At 42.6% G+C, this 18,780-nt stretch overlaps 1 protein-coding gene across 2 annotated transcripts in view; it reads left to right on the forward strand.

Moving 5' to 3' along the window:
• UBE2E1 (ubiquitin conjugating enzyme E2 E1) overlaps positions 1 to 18,780 on the forward strand; it is a 61,855-nt gene that overhangs the window by 11,143 nt on the left and 31,932 nt on the right. For both annotated transcript variants that reach the window (XM_082258632.1, XM_082258631.1), the window contains one exon: positions 16,545 to 16,595. In XM_082258632.1, coding sequence (XP_082114758.1) covers positions 16,545 to 16,595 — 51 coding nt within the window. The remainder of the gene's footprint in view (positions 1 to 16,544; positions 16,596 to 18,780) is intronic.

Genomic DNA, 18,780 nt, shown 5'->3' on the forward strand with positions numbered 1-18,780 from the left:
GGGTACCTGGACAATCTGCTTTTACAAGTAGAGTCTTCGTCCGCCTTGTTGGACAACTTGGACATTACTCTGCAAACGCTGAGGGAGTTCGGTTGGATTCTGAATCTTCAGAAGTCTGCCTTGGTTCCATCCACAAGCCTAGTCTATTTGAGTCTGACTCTGAAATCGTCCTCAGCCAGAAAAAAGTTTAAAAGTTGCAGGAGGCAATTCGGCTTTTGCTGACCAGCAGACGGTCGTCTCTTTGGACTTGCATGCACCTGTTTGGGTGGGGAGGCGTCCTTGGCACAGATTGTGCTCAGGGGGTCTGGTCTCAGGAAGAGTCCAGATTACCAATCAATGTACTGGAGCTCCGAGCAATCAGATTTTTGTCTGGATCATTGGACAAATCGTCTCCAGGGGTGTCCAGTGCGGATTCAATCGAACATTGCCATGGCTGTGGTCTGTCAATCACAAAGGGGGCACAAGAAGTGTCCTTGCGGCTTGGGAAGTAGCCGGTATTCTAAGGTGGGCAGAAAGATTCATTCAGCCCTCTCTGTTGTGCACATTCCAAGGGTGGAAAATTGGCAAGTTGACTTTCTCAGTCGACAGGCGTTAGACCAGGGGGAATGGTCTCTTCATCCGGTGGTGTTTCCTCAGTTGTATCTCTGGTGAGTTAAACGTCTCGCGAGAATGCATAGCCCTGGTCACGATCCTGGCCATGACCTGAGTGGCAGCGTACCTCTGGCCAGCAGCATGCCTATGCCAAGATGGTGGGTGGTCTGTCTGGAGTGTTGCACACCCAGTTCCATTGTGTGGTAAGTAGTGTTCCCCCCCCCCCTCGATGGTCTTTCGGGGTGGACCTGGGCCCCTCCCTGGTATGGTCGGACCCCCCGGTTCCACACCCATCCCCCCAGCCCCTCCCAACAGTCACAGTGGGTCTTTTGACCCCCAACCACCCCCCCTACCCCCGGGTGAGGTGAGAGCTGGCCTTGCTACGGGGGGGGGGGGGGTTTGATGTGGTTGTTGCTGACCTGGTTGCACAACAGGGTACTTGGAGCGGGTTTTCTGCCTCCTGGGGGTTTTTGCAAATGTGGCAGGGATGTCCTTTGGGGTTTCTGCGGCACTTATTGGGCTGGGGGAGCAGATGTTTTTATCACCTGCGTTAAGCGCCTCATGTGGCCTGATCGGGCCGGAAATTTGGGCTGTGACTTTGCGGCCTACTCGCGGCTGACAGTCCAAGCTGTCTGAGTGACTGACCAGGCTGTCTGAGCAGCTGATCAAGCTGACAGAGCTGCCGTCAGGCGGCCGGATCAGGCCAAAAATTTAGGCTGCGGCTTTACGGCCTACTCACGGCTGAATGACCAAGCTGCTGATCAAGCTGAAAGAACTGTCGTCGGGCATGCGCCTCATGCGGCCGAATCAGACCAAAAATTTAGGCTGCAGCCTACCTTGTGGCCGATTGACCAACCTGTCCGAGTCCTGAGCTGCTGACACGCATTCAACCCCCCGACCCAGACTCAGACTAATAGACCCCAAAGGATGTCTATTTAGATGAAACGCGTCAGATCTACTGCAATTGCTGTGATTATTTTTATGTACTAGCGCTTTTCATCAGTCTTTCTGTAAGTGTGTTTTTACCCTTACTATGAAATGGTTTTACATGGGTACACACTATGTGAGTTTTCTATTTCATTGAGCTCCTCGTGGAAGAATTTCCTGTTGTAGTTACCAGCGGTTATCCTCCTCCTGAGTTTATATTCTGTGAATGATGAGTCTGGGTTGAAAGTATTATTTCCTGAAGGATTTGAGATATCTATAATACAGTGATATCTGCATTTCCCCTAAGCTTGAATGATCCAAAGAGTATATACTCTATTGGATCCAGGATATCTGGTAAGCCTTTGAGCTACCTGTTTCATCTGTGGTGGTCATAACTCAAGAGGTTTTTATCTGCACTTTGCACTTTTGTGGTGGATATATCACAAATTTCTCAAATGATGGACTATTTTTATTTAATTACATAGAATTTATGGTCACTTATGCACTTTATGTATTTGCATATTTTTGCTAAATTTTGCACATATATCTTCACTTTTAGATATTTTCTTGTAAAGAATATGTACTATTTTGCACTACATACATTTAAATTCATATGAGTTTGCACATTTTTTGTCTAGTTTTGCACATATATTTGCACTTTAAAGTGCAGGTATTGATTACACATAATATTTTGCACTATATGTGTTTAAATCCTATTATCAGCTCTGCATTATTTATATCCGTCTTGTCCTTTTACAAATTGTCATTTGTTTTTGCTGGCTGCTGACTATTAGTGTTGGCGCAGTATACATTTTCTATTTACATGCACATGAACTTTCTAATGGCATCCCAGTCTTCGTAGGGTTCAATATTGAGTTGGATCACCCTTTGCAGCTATAACAGCTTCAACTTTTCTGGGAAGGCAGGCCATAAGGTTTAGGAGTGTGTCTATGGGAATGTTTGACCATTCTTCTTGAAGCGCGTTTGTTAGTTCAGGCACTAACGGACGAAAAGGCCTGGCTCGCAATCTCTGCTCTAATTCATCCCAACAGTGTTCTGTTGGGTTGAGATCAGGGCTCTGTACAGGCCAGTCAAGTTCTTCCACCCCAAACTTGCTTATCCATGTCTTTATGGACCCTCTTCCTGACCAGAGCACTTTTTTCAATTTGGCACTACGCTGCTTTTAACTGGTAATTGCGCGATCATGCAACGCTGTACCCAAACAGTTTGCTTCCTTTTTTTCCCCACAAATAGAGCTTTTGGTGGTATTTGATCACCACTGGGATTTTTATTTTTTGCAATATAAACAAACCGCAATTTTCTTTTAAAAAAAAATATTTTCTACTTTTTGTTATAAAAAAATCCAATAAACTAATTTTTTGTCAAACATTTAGGCTAAAACGTATTCAGCCACATGTCTCGGGTAAAAAGAAATTCAAAAAGCGTATATATTTATTGGTTTGCGCAAAAGTTATAGCGTCTACAAAGTATGGGACATTTTCTTGAATTTACGCAGCTTTTAGTTTGACTGCCTATCTCATTTTAGGTGCTAAAATGTCAGGGCAGTACAACTACCCCCCCCCAAACTACACCTTTTTGGAAAGTAGACACCCCAAGGAATTTGCTGAGAGGCAGGTTGAGCCCATTGAATATTTCATTTTTTTTGTCGCAAGTGACTGAAATAAAAAAATGACACAAAGTTGTCAGTGAATAGATATATTTCTCACACATACCATGGGTATCTGTGGAATTGAACCCCAGAATACATTCTGCTGCTTTTCCTGAGTATGGGGATACCCCATGTGTGAGACTTTTTGGGAGCTTAGCCATATACAGGACCCTGAAAACCAATCCCCACCTTCAGAATTTCAAAGGGCGTAAATTGCTCATTTTACTTCATCACTACCTATCATGGTTTCGGAGGTCCTGAAATGTTAGCACAAAAACCCCCCAAATTACCCCATTTTGGAAAGTAGACACCCCAAGCTATTTGCTGAGAGGCATGGTGAGTCCATGGAATATTTTATATTTTGCCACACGTTTTGGGAACATTACACTTTATTTTTAACACAAAGTTGTCACTAAAAGATACACTGCTCACGCATGCCATGGGTATATGTGGAAAGACACCCCAAAATACATTCTGCTGCTTCTCTTGAGTACAGGGATACCCCATGTGTGAGCCTTTTAGGGAGCCTAGCTGTGTACGGGACCCCAAAAACCAATCACCGCCTTCAAGCTTTCTAAGCGTGTAAATTGCACATTTTACTTCCTCACTGCCTATCACAGTTTCAAGGGCCCTGAAATGTCAAGATGGCACAACCCCCCCCCCCCCCCCCAATGACCCTACTTTGGAAAGTTGACACTCCAAACTATTTTCTGAGAGGCATGTTAAGTTAATGGAACATTTTATATTTTGCCACACGTTTCGGAAAAATTACAAATATTTTTTTTTTTTTTTTACACAGAGTTGTCATTGAAATGATATATTGCTCACACATGCCATAGATATACGTGAAATTAAACCGCAAAATAAATTCTGCTGCTTCTCCTGAGTATGGAGATACCCCATGTGTGAGACCTTTTGGCAGTCTAGCCGCGTGCAGGACCCCAAAAACCAATCCCCGCCTTCAGGCTTTCCAAGGGAGTAAATTGTTGATTTCACTCCTCACTACCTATCACCGTTTCGGAGGCCATAAAATGACGAAATGGCACCAAACCCCCCCAAATGACCCCTTTTCAGAAAGTAGACATCCCAAGGTATTTGCTAAGAGGCATGGTGAGTATTTTGCAGCTCTTATTAATTTTGGAAAATAAATAAAGAAAAGAACATTTTTTTTTTCCGTTTTTTAATTTTCAAAACTTTGTGACAAAAAAGCAAGATCTGCAAAATACTCAACATGCCTCTCAACAAATAGCTCAGGGTGTCTACTTTCGGAAAAGGGGTCATTTGGGGGGGATGGGGGGTCTGTGCTATTTTGGCCTTTCATGGCCTCCGAAACTGTGATAGGTAGTGAGGAGTGAAATCAACAATTTACGCCCTTAGAAAGCCTGAAGGTGGTGAATGGTTTTCGGGGTCCTCTACACGTCTAGACTACCAAAAAGTATCACACATGGGGTATTCCCATACTCGGGAGAAGCAGCAGAATGTATTTTGGGGTGTAATTTCACATATACCTATGGCGTGTGTGAGCAATATAGCATTTAATTGACAACTTTGTGTAAAAAAAAAAAAAAAATAAAAAAAAAAAAAAATAATAATAATACTTCTGGAACTTGTGGCACAATATAAAATATTCCATGGACTCACCATGCCCCTCAGCAAATAGTTTGGAGTGTCTACTTTACAAAATGGGGTCATTTAGGGGATTTTGTGCTATCTTGACATTTCAGGGCCTCCAAAATTGTGATAGGCAGTGAGGAAGTAAAATGCACAATTTACACCCTTAGAAAACTTAAAGGCAGTGATTGGTTTTTGGGGTCCCGTACACAGCTAGGCTCCCAAAAAGTCTCACACATATGGTATCCCTGTACTCAGGAGAAGCAGTAGAATTTATTTTGGTGTGTCATTTCACATATACTCATGACATGTGTGAGCAACGTATCTTTTTAGTGACCACTTTGTGTTAAAAAAAAAGGAATTTTCCTAAAACTTGTGGCAAAATGTAAAATATTCCATGGACTCAACATGCCTTCCAGGAAATAGCTTGGAGTGTCTACTTTCCAAAAGGGGGTCATTTGGGGGGAGGGGGGGGGGGGTTGAACTGTCCTGGCATTTTATGCCAAATATTAGCTTATGCCATACATCACCCACTCTTCTAAACACTTGAAGACCAAGCCCTTTTTGATACTTTTTTGTTTACATGAAAAAATTACTTTTTGTGCTAGAAAATTACATTGTATATTTTTTGAAAGCAGAGGCCCTAGAGATTAAAATGGTGGGTGTTGCAATTTTTTTTTTTCCGCAGCGATTTTACAAATGCAATTTTGTGGGGGGGAAAAAACACTTTTTTTTAAAAGCACAAAAACACACTATATTGGCCAAATGTTTACTAACACATAAAAGATGATCTTATGCCGAGTACATAGATACCAAACATGACATGCTTTAAAATTTCAGCGGCGACAAACTAATTACATTTTTAAAAGCATTTAAGAGATTTTTCAGGTTACCACTTTAGATTTACAGAGGAGGTCTACTACTAGAATTACTGCCCTCGATCTGACGTTCGCAGTGATACCTCACATGCATGGTGCAAATGCTATTTACATATGATACAAGACCCATGCTTGCGAGCATAGGGGGACAAGAGTGCTTTAATTTATTTTTTTAAATAACTTATTTTGCTTTTTTAATTTATTTTTACACTGTCCTATCATTTTTTTTTTTTTAGTGTTCTACAGGGAATGTACACATCCCCTATGATAGCAATAGGTAGTGACAGGTACTTTTTTTTTTTTGGAAAATTTGGGGGTCTATTAGATTTTAGATCTCTCCTCTGCCCTTAAAGCATCTGACCACATCAAGAATGGTGTAATAAGATGTGTTCCCAATTTCCCAATAGCGTTTTTTATATCCAGGAAAACCGAAGTCGTGAAATGCTTGTAGCTTACGGTTTCTTAGGCCATAGAGTTGATTGGTGCCATTCTGGTCTCTGATCAGCTCTATTGCCAGCTGCATTCTTGGGTTCCCCAGTGGGACAGGACAGCCCGAGAAACCGTGGGGGGGGGGGGACATCCCCTCTAACTGCTTGTAAAAGCAGTCTAGCCGCTAATTAGCCACTAGGATTGCTTTTACATGAAAGCTGACTGCTGGCTAAAAAAAAATACCAAGATGATGCCTAAATCATCAATCAAATCTGAAGACATCATCCTTGAATGACCGCTCAAAGTCCAGTGACGTACCAGTATACCAGTACGTTACTGGTCCTTGTTGACCATATATTGTAAGGTTATTTTTTTTTTCATGCAGCCTATGGACTGAACGAAAAAAGAGAACCTAACAGATTCCTCCATTGACATCAATCGATCGATTGATTGGTTGTATGCCCACCATTGGAATACCGCCCTGCATCCACCCACTTCTAATGATGATCATACACTGTTCTTTTTTTTCCGTTCAGCCCATGGACAAGCGCAAATTAGGGTCACAAGTGACACTAATACAGTTATCAGTAGTTAGCTATATACTTTATATTAGTGCACAGTGTGATAGCGAGTGAAGGGGTTAACTGGGGGAGATCAAGGAGTTAAACCTTTATTAGGGGATAGATGGCGGGTGCCCTAAACCTATTTGGGCCTAGCGCAAATTAGGATCACAAGTGACACCAATACAGTGATCAGTAGTTGGCTATATACTTTATATTAGTGCACAGTGTGATAGGGAGTGAAGGGGTTAACTGGGGGAGATCAAGGAGTTAAACCTTTATTAGGGGATAGATAGCGGGTGCCCTAAACCTATTTAGGCCTAGCGCAAGTGCAATTTAGGGTCACAAGTGACACTAATACAGTGATCAGTAATAAACTGTATATAGTGTACACTGTAAGGGGTTAACTGGGGGGGGGGGTTGATCAAGGGGTTAAAAGTGTGCCTATGTGTGGTAGTGTTAGTGTAGTGCTTGGCGTACTCACTTTTAGGTGCTTCTTCTCCTGGAACCGAATGGGCTCCAGGAGGGAAGATTACATCACTTCCCCCTGCCTGTGTTTACATTACACAGCCTGGGGACATGATGCCATTGGCCAGAACCGATCACCAGAAATCATTGGTCTGCATCTGGTGACCGGTTCTGACCAAATCAGACCAGATTGGGTGCGCGGGAGCGCACCCTAGACTCGTGAATGCGCATCACCTAGTGCTACGTGACTTTGCGCAGCCGAGCCGCCCTGCCACAGTAATACTACGGTGGGCGGTTGGCAACTGGTTAATAGATTGGTCTGGCAAGAGCGAATTTTTTTTTTTTTTTTTCATGAATCCATGCTGATTACTACTAATGATACAGTTTTCATTACTAAAGTCTTGTATATAGTCCCTTATCATCCCCTGCAATATCTTACAGACTATTGATGTTAGGCTAACCGGCCTGTAGTTCCCAGGGATAAATCTCAGCCCTTTTTAACCAGTTGCTGACCACCCGCCACATATATACTGCAGCAGGCTGGCTCGGCTGCGCAAATCGGCATACCTGTACGGCGATCCGTGGTAGCGATCCTGGGTGTGTGCACGTGCCGCCGGCGGCACGCTCCCGCCCCCACTAGGCAGCGAGGATGCAGATCCACGGGACCGGTAGCACCGATTACTGCCAAGCACCCACGATTGCTCCCTGCTGAGAGAGAACACCGGTCAGCTTGTAAACACAGCCGACCGTTCTCTGAAATGATCACAGAGCGCCTGTGATCCTTCTATATAGGAACACAGGTCTCTGTGATCATTTCAGAAGTTCCTCCCTCCAGTTGGTAAACACTCCCCTAGGCTCACAGTTAACCCTTTGATCACCCCAGGGTTAACCCCTTCCCTGCCAGTGTCATTATTACAGTAACTGCATATTTTTAGCACTAATTAGTGTAGTAATGTCACTGGTCCCCCCAAAAAATGTCAGTTAGGGGTCTGATCTGTCCGCCACAATGTCACAGTCCTGCTAAAAATCGCAGATAGCTGCCTTTACTAGTAAAACAAAATAAAAAATAAAAATTACATAAATCTTTCCCCTAATTTGTAGATGCGATAACTTTTGCGCAAAATACGCTTTTTTGGGATTTTTTTTACCAAAAATATGTAGCAGAATACAAATTGGCCTAATAGAAGGAAAAAAAAAATATATATTATTTTTTTTTTTTTTTTGGGGAATGTTTTTTATATAGCAGAAAGTGAAAAATATTATTTTATTTTTTCAGAATTGTCGCTCTTTTTTTGTTTATAGCGCAAAAAAATAAAAATCACACAGGTGATCAAATATCACCAAGAGAAAGCTCTATTAGTGGGGAAAAAAAAGGACATAAACTTTTATTTAGGTACAGCGTTGCACGACCGCGCAATTGTCCGTTAAAGTAACGCAGTGCCGAATCGCAAAAAATTACCTGGTCTTTAAGGGGGCAAATCTTTCCAGTCCAGAACTGGTTAAATATTGATACCACGTTGGCTTTTTTCCAATCGGCTGCTAATATTCCCGTCAGTAGACTATCCATAAGAAACAACGGTCTGGCTATTAGCTGGCTGAATTCCTTAAGGCCCTGGTCGCGGTAACCTAATTTATGTTAAGTTTTTCAAGTCTGGTTCTGAGCCTGTCTTCTGTTTACCATGAGGGTGCTTCCTGTGACGTGTTATTAACTTTAACATTACAGTCTAGGTTACTGTATCCCCCCAATTATTTTGTGAAGACTGAGGAGAAAAATTTATTTGGCACCTTTGCCTTCTCTCTGTCCTTTGTAGTGAAATTCCCTTTGTCATCCTTTATGGGGCCAATGATGTGCTCTGGCCTCACTTTCTTACTATTTATATACTTAAAGGTTTTTTTTTTTTTTTTTTTTTTACTCTCTTCTGCTATGTGCCTTTCGTGTTCTATCTTAGCCGCCTTAAATGCACTCTTACATTTCTTATTGCATTCTTTGTTAGCTTGGAATGCTGCCAATGACCCTATGCTTTGTCGTTTTTGAAGGCCTTTCTTTAGTTTTTATATGCATTTTTACGTTGGAGTTTAGCCACCAACGGTTTTATTCCCTGTTGGAATGCAATGGCCAGTACCTTTATTTAGTATGTTCTTAAAGCACTCCCATTTTTCCTCCGTGCTCTTTGTGCCTAGGATTCTATTCCATTTTATATTGTCTAAAAAAAAAAGAGTGCAGTTTAGGGAAGTTGGCTCTTTTGAAATTCATTGTCCTTGTATTACCCTTGTGTTTCCTATTTCTATGATTTATACTGAAACGAATTGACCTATGGTCACTGTTTCCTAAGTTGCCCCGTATTTCTACATCCGTGATCAGGTCTGTATTGTTAGTAATCAGCAGTGTGTGTGTGTGTGTGTGTAAATATACAGTGGGTACGGAAAGTATTCAGACCCCCTTAAATTTTTCACTCTTTGTTATATTGCAGCCATTTGCTAAAATCATTTAGGTTCATTCTTTTTCCTCATGAATGTACACATAGCACCCCATACTGACAGAAAAACACAGAATTGTTGACATTGTTGCAGATTTATTAAAAAAGAAAAACTGAAATATCACATGGTCCTAAGTATTCAGACCCTTTGCTGTGACACTCATATATTTAACTCAGGTGCTTTCCATTTCTTCTGATCATCCTTGAGATGGTTCTACACCTTCATTTGAGTCCAGCTGTGTTTGATTATACTGATTGGACTTGATTAGGAAAGCCACACACCTGTCTATATAAGACCTTCCAGATCACAATGCAAATGAGAAACATGAGGTCAAAGGAACTGCCTGAAGAGCTCAGAGACAGAATTGTGGCAAGGCACAGATCTGGCCAAGGTTACAAAAAGATTTCTGCTGCACTTAAGGTTTCTAAGAGCACAGTGGCCTCCATAATCCTCAAATGGAAGACGTTTGGGGCGACCAGAACCCTTCCTAGAGCTGGCCGTTCGGCCAAACTAAGCTATCGGGGGAGAAGAGCCTTGGTGAGAGAGGTAAAGAAGAACCCAAAGATCACTGTGGCTGAGCTCCAGAGATGCAGTCAGGAGATGGGAGAAAGTTGTAGAAAGTCAACCATCACTGCAGCCCTCCACCAGTCGGGGCTTTATGGCAGAGTGGCCCGACGGAAGCCTCTCCTCAGTGTAAGACACATGAAAGCCCGCATGGAGTTTGCTAAAAAACACCTGAAGGACTCCAAGATGGTGAGAAATAAGATTCTCTGGTTTGATGAGACCAAAATAGAACTTTTTGGCCTTAATTCTAAGCGGTATGTGTGGAGAAAACCAGGCACTGCTCATCACCTGTCCAATACAGTCCCAACAGTGAAGCATGGTGGTGGCAGCATCATGCTGTGGGGGTGTTTTTCAGCTGCAGGGACAGGACGACTGGTTGCAATCGAGGGAAAGATGAATGCGGCCAAGTACAGGGATATCCTGGACAAAAACCTTCTCCAGAGTGCTCTGGACCTCAGACTGGGCTGAAGGTTTACCTTCCAACAAGACAATGACCCTAAGCACACAGCTAAAATAACGAAGGAGTGGCTTCACAACAACTCCGTGACTGTTCTTGAATGGCCCAGCCAGAGCCCTGACTTAAACCCAATTGAGCATCTCTGGAGAGACCTAAAAATGGCTGTCCACCAACGTTTACCATCCAACCTGACAGAACTGGAGAGGATCTGCAAGGAGGAATGGCAGAGGATCCCCAAATCCAGGTGTGAAAGACTTGTTGCATCTTTCCCAAAAAGACTCCTGGCTGTATTAGATCAAAAGGGGGCTTCTACTAAATACTGAGCAAAGGGTCTGAATACTTAGGACCATGTGATATTTCAGTTTTTCTTTTTTAATAAATCTGCAACAATGTCAACAATTCTGTGTTTTTCTGTCAGTATGGGGTGCTATGTGTACATTCATGAGGAAGAAGAATAACCTTAAATGATTTTAGCAAATGGCTGCAATATAACAAAGAGTGAAAAATTTAAGGGGGTCTGAATACTTTCCGTACCCACTGTATGTGTGTATATACAGTATCTCACAAAAATGAGTACACCCCTCACATTTTTGTAAATATTTTATTATATCTTTTCATGTGACAACACTGAAAATATGACACTTTGCTACAATGTATAAAGTAGTGAGTGTACAGCTTGAATAACAGTGTAAATTTGCTGTCCCCTCCAAATAACTCAACACACAGCCATTAATGTCTAAACCACTAGCAACAAAAGTGAGTAAACCCCTAAGTGACAATGTCCAAGTTGGGTCCAATTAGCCATTTTCCCTCCCCCCGTGTCATGTGACTCATCAGTGTTACAAGGTCTCAGGTGTGAATGGGAACAGATGAGTTAAATTTGGTGTTATCGCTCTCACTCTCTCATACTGGTCACTGGAAGCTCAACATGGCACCTCATGGCAAAAAACTCTGAGGATCTGAAAAAAGAATTGTTGCTCTACATAAAGATGGCCTAGGCTATAAGAAGATTGCCAAGACCCTGGAACTGAGCTGAAGAACGGTGGCCAAGACCATACAATGGTTTAACAGGACAGGTTCCACTCAGAACAGGCCTCGCCATGGTCGACAAAAGAAGTTGAGTGCATGTGCTCAGCGTCATATCCAGAGGTTGTCTTCGGAAAATAGATGTCTGAGTGCTTCCAGCATTGCTGCAGAGATTGAAGAGGTGGGGGGGTCAGCCTGTCAGTGCTCAGACCATACACCGTACACTGCATCAAATTGGTCTGCATGCCTTTCATCCCAGAAGGAAGTCCGCAAACAGTTTTCTGAAGACAAGCAGAATAAGGATATGGAGACCAAGATCAACTTGTTTGGTTCAGATGGCATCAAGCGAGTGTGGCGGCAACCAGGAGAGGAGTACAAAGACAAGTGTGTCTTGTCTACAGTCAAGCATGGTGGTGGGAGTGTCATGGTCTGGGGCTGCATGATTGCTGCTGGCACTGGGGAGCTACAGTTTGAGGGAACCATGAATGCCAACATGTACTGTGACATACTGAAGCAGAGCATGATTCTCTCCCTTTAGAGACTGGACTGCAGGGCAGTATGCCAACATAACAACCTCAAACACACCTCCAAGATGACCACTGCCTTGCTAAAGAAGCTGAGGGTTAAGTGATAACTAGCCAAGTATGTCTCCAGACCTAAACCCTATTGAGCATCTGTGTGGCATCCTCAAACTGAAGTTGGAGGAGCGCAGGGTCTCTAACATCCACCAGCTCCGTGATGTCGTCATGGAGGAGTGGAAGAGGACTCCAGTGGCAAACTGTGAAGCTCTGGTGAACTCCATGCCCAAGAGAGTTAAGGCAGTGCTGAAAAATAATAGTGGCCACACAAAATATTGACACATTGGGCCTCATTTGGACATTTTAACTTAGGAGTGTACTCACTTTTGTTGCCAGCTGTTTAGACATTAAGGCCCCTTTCACGCTGTCAGTTTTTCAGGCGGTTTTGAACGGATGCCCCATGCATCTCTATGGGGCATCGGATGTCAGCAGAGACATTTCTGCTGACATCTGATCTGATCCTGTCCGTCAAATCCGGACGGATGGAAACCCTATTTTCCATACGTCTGGGGGATCGGATGAGAACAGACAGGCGGTCCGTTTCCATCTGATTCCCCCATAGAGAAGAGCGGGGACCTGACAGCTCTGTCTCCGCACACAGCGAGGAGACAGAGCTGCCATCCACCTGCTCAGCGGGGGATCGGCGGATCGATTCCCCGCTGACAAAAAACTGAGTCCGCCGACGGAGCAATAAGTGTGAAAAGGGCCTAATGGCTGTGTGTTGAGTTATTTTGAGGGGACAGCAAATTTACACTGTTATACAAGCTGTACACTCACTACTTTACATTGTAGCAAAGTGTCAATTCTTCAGTGTTGTCAAATGAAAAGATGCAATACAATATCTACAAAAATGTGAGGGGTGTACTCACTTCTGTGAGGCACTGTGTGTGTGTATGTATATATATATATGTGTGTGTGTGTGTGTGTGTGTGTATAAAAAGAGAAAAAATGAGAGTTTGATGGCCTACAAGGGACGCCTAAGCTGGATACAGTACATTGCATCCAAAAGAGCGCGGTTTGGCATCAAATCCTATATGCTCTGCGAGTCATCCACGGGGTACATCTGGAATTCGGTTATTTACACCGGTAAAGGCACAAAGTTCAACCCCAGGTACAGCGGCTATGGGATGGCCACATCATCTGTCCTTACACTTCTGGAGCCATTGCTGAACCAGGGATATTGTGTGACCACGGACAATTTCTACACGTCCCCGGAACTATGAGGTTTTGCTACAAAATAAAACTGACGCATATGGTACCGTTAGGCCTAACCGACGAGACATGCCATCTATGTTTGCCAAAAAAACCCTAAAAACCGGAGAAATAGTTGCCTGGCAGAAGGATAAGATGATGGCAATGCGATGGCGAGACAAGAAGGACATGTGTCTCATGAGCACTGTGCACAATACCTCCACTGCCATGGTCCACACAAAAAGTGGGAAAGATGTGCTGAAGCCGCAAGTTGTGATAGACTATAACAAAACCATGGGAGGTGTCGACAGAGCCGATCAGGCAATGACATTTTATCCGGCTATGGGCAAACAGCAAAAAAAAATATTATAAAAAAATATCTAGACATCTTCTGGAACAATGCCTTTGGAACGCATATATCCTGCACAGAGCAAAGAGTGACAAGCCTCTTGCTCATTCTGAGTTTGTCTGGAAGGTGGCTGAGCGGATTTTTGTCAAGCACCAGACGCCATCAGTAGTTGTAAATAGACCTGGACATCGCGCTGTTGACGTTGTCAACCCAGAACGCCTGACCGGTCGTCACTTTGCAGACTATATCCCGCCAACCGCAAAAAAGGCAGCACCTACCAGGATGTGCATAGTTTGCTGCTCAAAGAGAGATGGCAATGGAAAGAAAGTCAGAAAAGAAACTAGGTTCCACTGTCCTGATTGTGACATCAGACTTTGTGCAGTTCCATGTTTCAAAATTTGTCACACTCAGGATGTTTATTGAATTTTCTAAGGCTGGCCATACACTATACAATTTTCTTGTTCAACTTTCCTTTAGATTTACCAAAACCATGTAATATAGGGTCAAACCTAAACACTTTCAATTTGTATGCAATCAGGCAGGCCCTTGCACTGCATAGTTTAAGGTAAATCTAAAGGAAATTGAATAAGAAAATTGTATAGTGTATGGCCAGCCTTAGTTTGACAAATTTCATTATTTATCACATTACTGAATAAAATTATATTATTTATTAGCTTATAATTCATGATTTTGTGTTTCATCTGGGATGTCTACTAGAGTCTTGTTTAGTCAGGTTTAAGTCAGTAATTACTAAGAATTGTAGGCCTATAATACATAACACCAAATTTCCATGCAAAAAATTGTACCGCTTTTGGTACAAAATTCCAGACATAATCATACTGCCAGGGAGGTTAAAAAAAAAAGTCACTGAGCGGCGGAAAAAACTGAACGGACTGTGTGAAAGGACCCTAAGGGTCCTTTCACACGGCCGCTCCGCTGCTTAAGTCCGCTGCGGGACTTTTTTTTTTTTTTCACGGAGCGGATGACATTTGTGTCATCCGCTCCGTGTGCCCGCATATCATCCCATCCATTTGCGGATGATATGCGGACATAATGTAAGTATATGGCATTGCGGATGTCAGCGGATGACACCGCTGACATCCGATTTTCCTTCCTTTCCGTTTTTTACACGGATGAAAAAATAGGGTTCTGTTCCATTCGAAAAAACTGAACAGAACTGAAAGGAGGAAAATCGGATGTCAGCGGATGGTATTCCGTTGACATCCACAATGCCATTCACTTACATTATGTCCGCAAATCATCCGCAAACGGATGGGATGATTTGCGGACACACGGAGCTGCCGTGTGAAAGGACCCTTAAGCATATAAAAAAAGTCTGCTGTTGCATTTGTAAAAGTCTGTAAATTAATTAATTAATTAGATCCATCCACTAGAATTGCTGTACTATACATGGCTCGAAATTCAATCCTTGAGTGGCCCTGTCCGACAATGAAGGAACTAGGTGTCAATTGTAAGCTGAACATTGACTGAATCCAATTGGATGCAGTCACTGTTTTGGTAATCTGACAGCTGTGGATATTGGCAGCTGTTCAACCCATGGTCTGAACAAGAGATAATCAGGATGTGTGTGACTAACCTAAGGCTGGCCATACATACACCTTACAAATCTCGGCCAGTTCAGCAGGATTTGAACCATTAATGGGCAGGCTGAACCAAGTTAATCGATTTAATTAATTTAGGTACAACCAACCTGCCTGATTCTCTTGCAATTATGCCGCTAGCGATAATCATTGTCAGACAATTGCTCGGCACAGGGATCCCCCTGTCAGCACTGTCTGTGTTAATTGGGTAATCGTGCAAATTTTGCAGGAATGAAATTCGCACGGTGTATGGCTTGCCTAAGGCTGGCCATACACTATACAATTTTCTTGTTCAACTTTCCTTTAGATTTACCAAAACCATGTAATATAGGGTCAAACCTAAACACTTTCAATTTGTATGCAGTCAGGCAGGCCCTTGCACTACGTAGTTTAAGGTAAATCTAAAGGAAATTGAATAAGAAAATTGTATAGTGTATGGCCAGCCTTAGTCTACTGTTCTGGTAGTGGTCTAGATTGTAAGCTCTAACGAGCAGGGCCCTCTGATTCCTCCTGTATTGAATTGTACTGTAACTTTACAGTGTGGGGAAGACAATAAAGTGCGCAAACTGTTGGCGCTATATAAATCCTGTATAATAATAATAGTGGTCCCTTTGTTTTAGTACAACTGTGAATAGCAGTAAAGGCCTTCATTCACATCAGTTGGCTCTGTTGCAGTGCGTTTATCGCACATTTGTTAGCATCTGTTTCATTAAATCAACCAATACATCTGAATGGGCTGCAAGTCTCCACAACACACCAAAAATAACACACTGCATTTTTGCTCAAAGAATAGTAACCCACCAACGCAAGTGGTGTGCAGAGCGGTGGTGTGAATATGCCCTTAGAGGATGCCAATGGACTTGTATAAATTACAGAATCCTATTAGATTGTAATTCTTTTTTAATGCCTTTTGTTTGGGAGATTTTTCTTTAGATCCTGCTTATTTCTATTTTCCATCACTTCCACTGGGCAGCATTGATACAAAATGCTTCGGTTGGAGTGGTCTTTAAAGAAGACTACATACTGTATTCTTTTTACATTGTGGGTTATGAAATTCTTTGGGAAAGAAAGTGTTGTGTTTTTGGTATATTTGTTACACTTTAGCGGGTGTAAAGATATCTATGCAATGTTTCCTAAAACTAAAATGTTGCTTTTGTATTTGTACAGGATTCAGAAAGAACTGGCTGATATCACCCTGGATCCTCCTCCAAACTGCAGGTTAGTGTGTCTTAAGCATTATTCTTCTGTCTCGTGTGACATTACTTGACTCGCATTGTTGCTTTGTGGAATGGTATTGCTGTCGCCTTTTGAAACTAAAGAATGGTTTCACTTCCCGCTGCTCTATTAAACGAGGAGGAAAAAATACTTTGAATGAAGTTTAGCTAATAGTTAAAATTAACCTGATATCGTAGTATTATTCTACTTTCTGCCTGATAGGCATTCTCATCTACTACAGTGTTTTGTAGATATGGAAATGATTTTGGTTATATATGTAAAGGGAGATTTTCAGTGCTTATGCAGTTTGCTTCTAGGACAGGCAGTGAGGAGGCATTTTGCAGCTCGGATAGATTTAACTAAATATTTGGTTTGGTATGTCTCACTGCCATCTTCTGTCATGCTCCTGTCAGCTGATTTTCTTGCAGCAAGAAGTGCTAGCAGCCTTTAAGCTAGGTGATGGTACAGGTTTAAGCTGGTTTAGGGCTTAAGCACACTTAGGCCTCATTAATACTTGCAGTTGGGGGCAGTGCGGTGGTTAGGGTTTTAAGGGGTAAAAACAGACCGCAAGGAGGAAACATAATGCCTCCTCCCCACCTGTCAAACATCCTCACTGTTGATCAGCCAATGTGAGGGTCAACACATGTAAATGAGCCTTTACTGTGCCCGCTGAAGAGCGTTCTGCAGTGGATCGCTCTTTAGAGGTTTTTTTGTGGTAAGGAGGCATTATTTTGCCTTGAAACCCTAAAAACCTGCAACTGCATGCATTGTTTAGTGGGTGGTAGTGCTCATACATGTATATACAGCCACATATTGAGGTGGTTATACCGCTGGATCAGTTTACAGGTGGCGGAAGTGGGTACTCCTCTCCCCCACCACTGCTGCCACCTGTTTCTTTTACTGGGCTCTACTGTCCTAACTGGGACCAGTTGCATCGGCTCCACTGCACACAGCAATAGGAACTTTCATCAGCTGCGTTCTGCTTTTTCCTTTATTCTTTAAAAACTGTACTCAAGGAATTCAGACACTTGGTAAAATGCGCTGACTTACTATGAGCGAAGTCAAACGAGATGCATGCCAACTTGTGGCCTTTTCTCTTACATTTATATTCCCAGCATTTTGAAAGGAAAGACAGTGTCTTCTCGCACACAGCATCTCTGCTCACCGCTCTCCTCTACTGTTCATTCAGAGGGCTTTGTGGTCTATGAATGAGTTCACATAATGGCAAGCAATGTGTCAATGGGCACATAATCTGCATGCAACTCTGCAGCTGTTGGATCTGAGATATTGGAGCGCCAGAAGTATAGCGAAAGCTATACTCCTGGCACGCAGTAAAGAAAAAAAATATAAGTTAAAAAGATAAGTCCATAAGGTTGCATGCCCATCATTGGACATAACCCCTAGTAATCCAGAGCTTTTTACAAAGTGGCTGATTTCCTGTTCAGCCAAAAAGGCCATGACCTCTTCTATCCCTGCTTTGAGTACCTTGCCAGTAAGGTTCCATTCACGCTTGTGCAACTTGTCATGTGAATTTGGCCAATTAAGTTACATGACGAGTTGCACCCAATGTTTTTTGAGTGACAACTGCTTAAATATGTGTAACTTAGTCGCAGCGACTTAAAAAAGGTTCCTGCACTACTTTGGCCTGACCATTTTGTGACTTGAGTCCCATAGACTGCAATGTAAACCTTCAAAAGTCACATGAAATTTGCACCTGAATGTTATGCATGTGACAGTTGTGCAACAGTTGTCTATTATCATTGGTCAAAGCCAGGGATGCACCCATCCAAAGTTATGTCAAACTTACACTCCAAAGTTGTGCAATTTTGGAGTCATACAAGTGAGAATGGAGCCCAAGGTTCCAGTCACACTTGAGCATATCGTTTTCAGGCATTTTTTTTTGTTTTTCAGACGTTTTTTTTACGTTTTGAGACTTTAGAGATGAGCATTTTACGAGCTGAAATACGCTCATGCCCCATACACACGTGCAGATTATCTGCAGACTTTTGTCTGCAGACTTACCAAAACCATATAATATGAGGTCAAACCTAAACACTTTCAATTTGTATGCAATCCGGCAGGCCCTTGCACTACATAGAAAAGGTAAATCTGAAGACAAAAGTCTGCAGATAATCTGCACGTGTGTATGGGGCATCAGGTGTGAACAGGGCCTAAATGATAGCATCCA

The sequence above is a fragment of the Pelophylax lessonae genome (assembly GCF_965119305.1).
Source record: "Pelophylax lessonae genome assembly, chromosome: 5".
NCBI classification, from domain to species: Eukaryota; Metazoa; Chordata; class Amphibia; order Anura; family Ranidae; genus Pelophylax; species Pelophylax lessonae.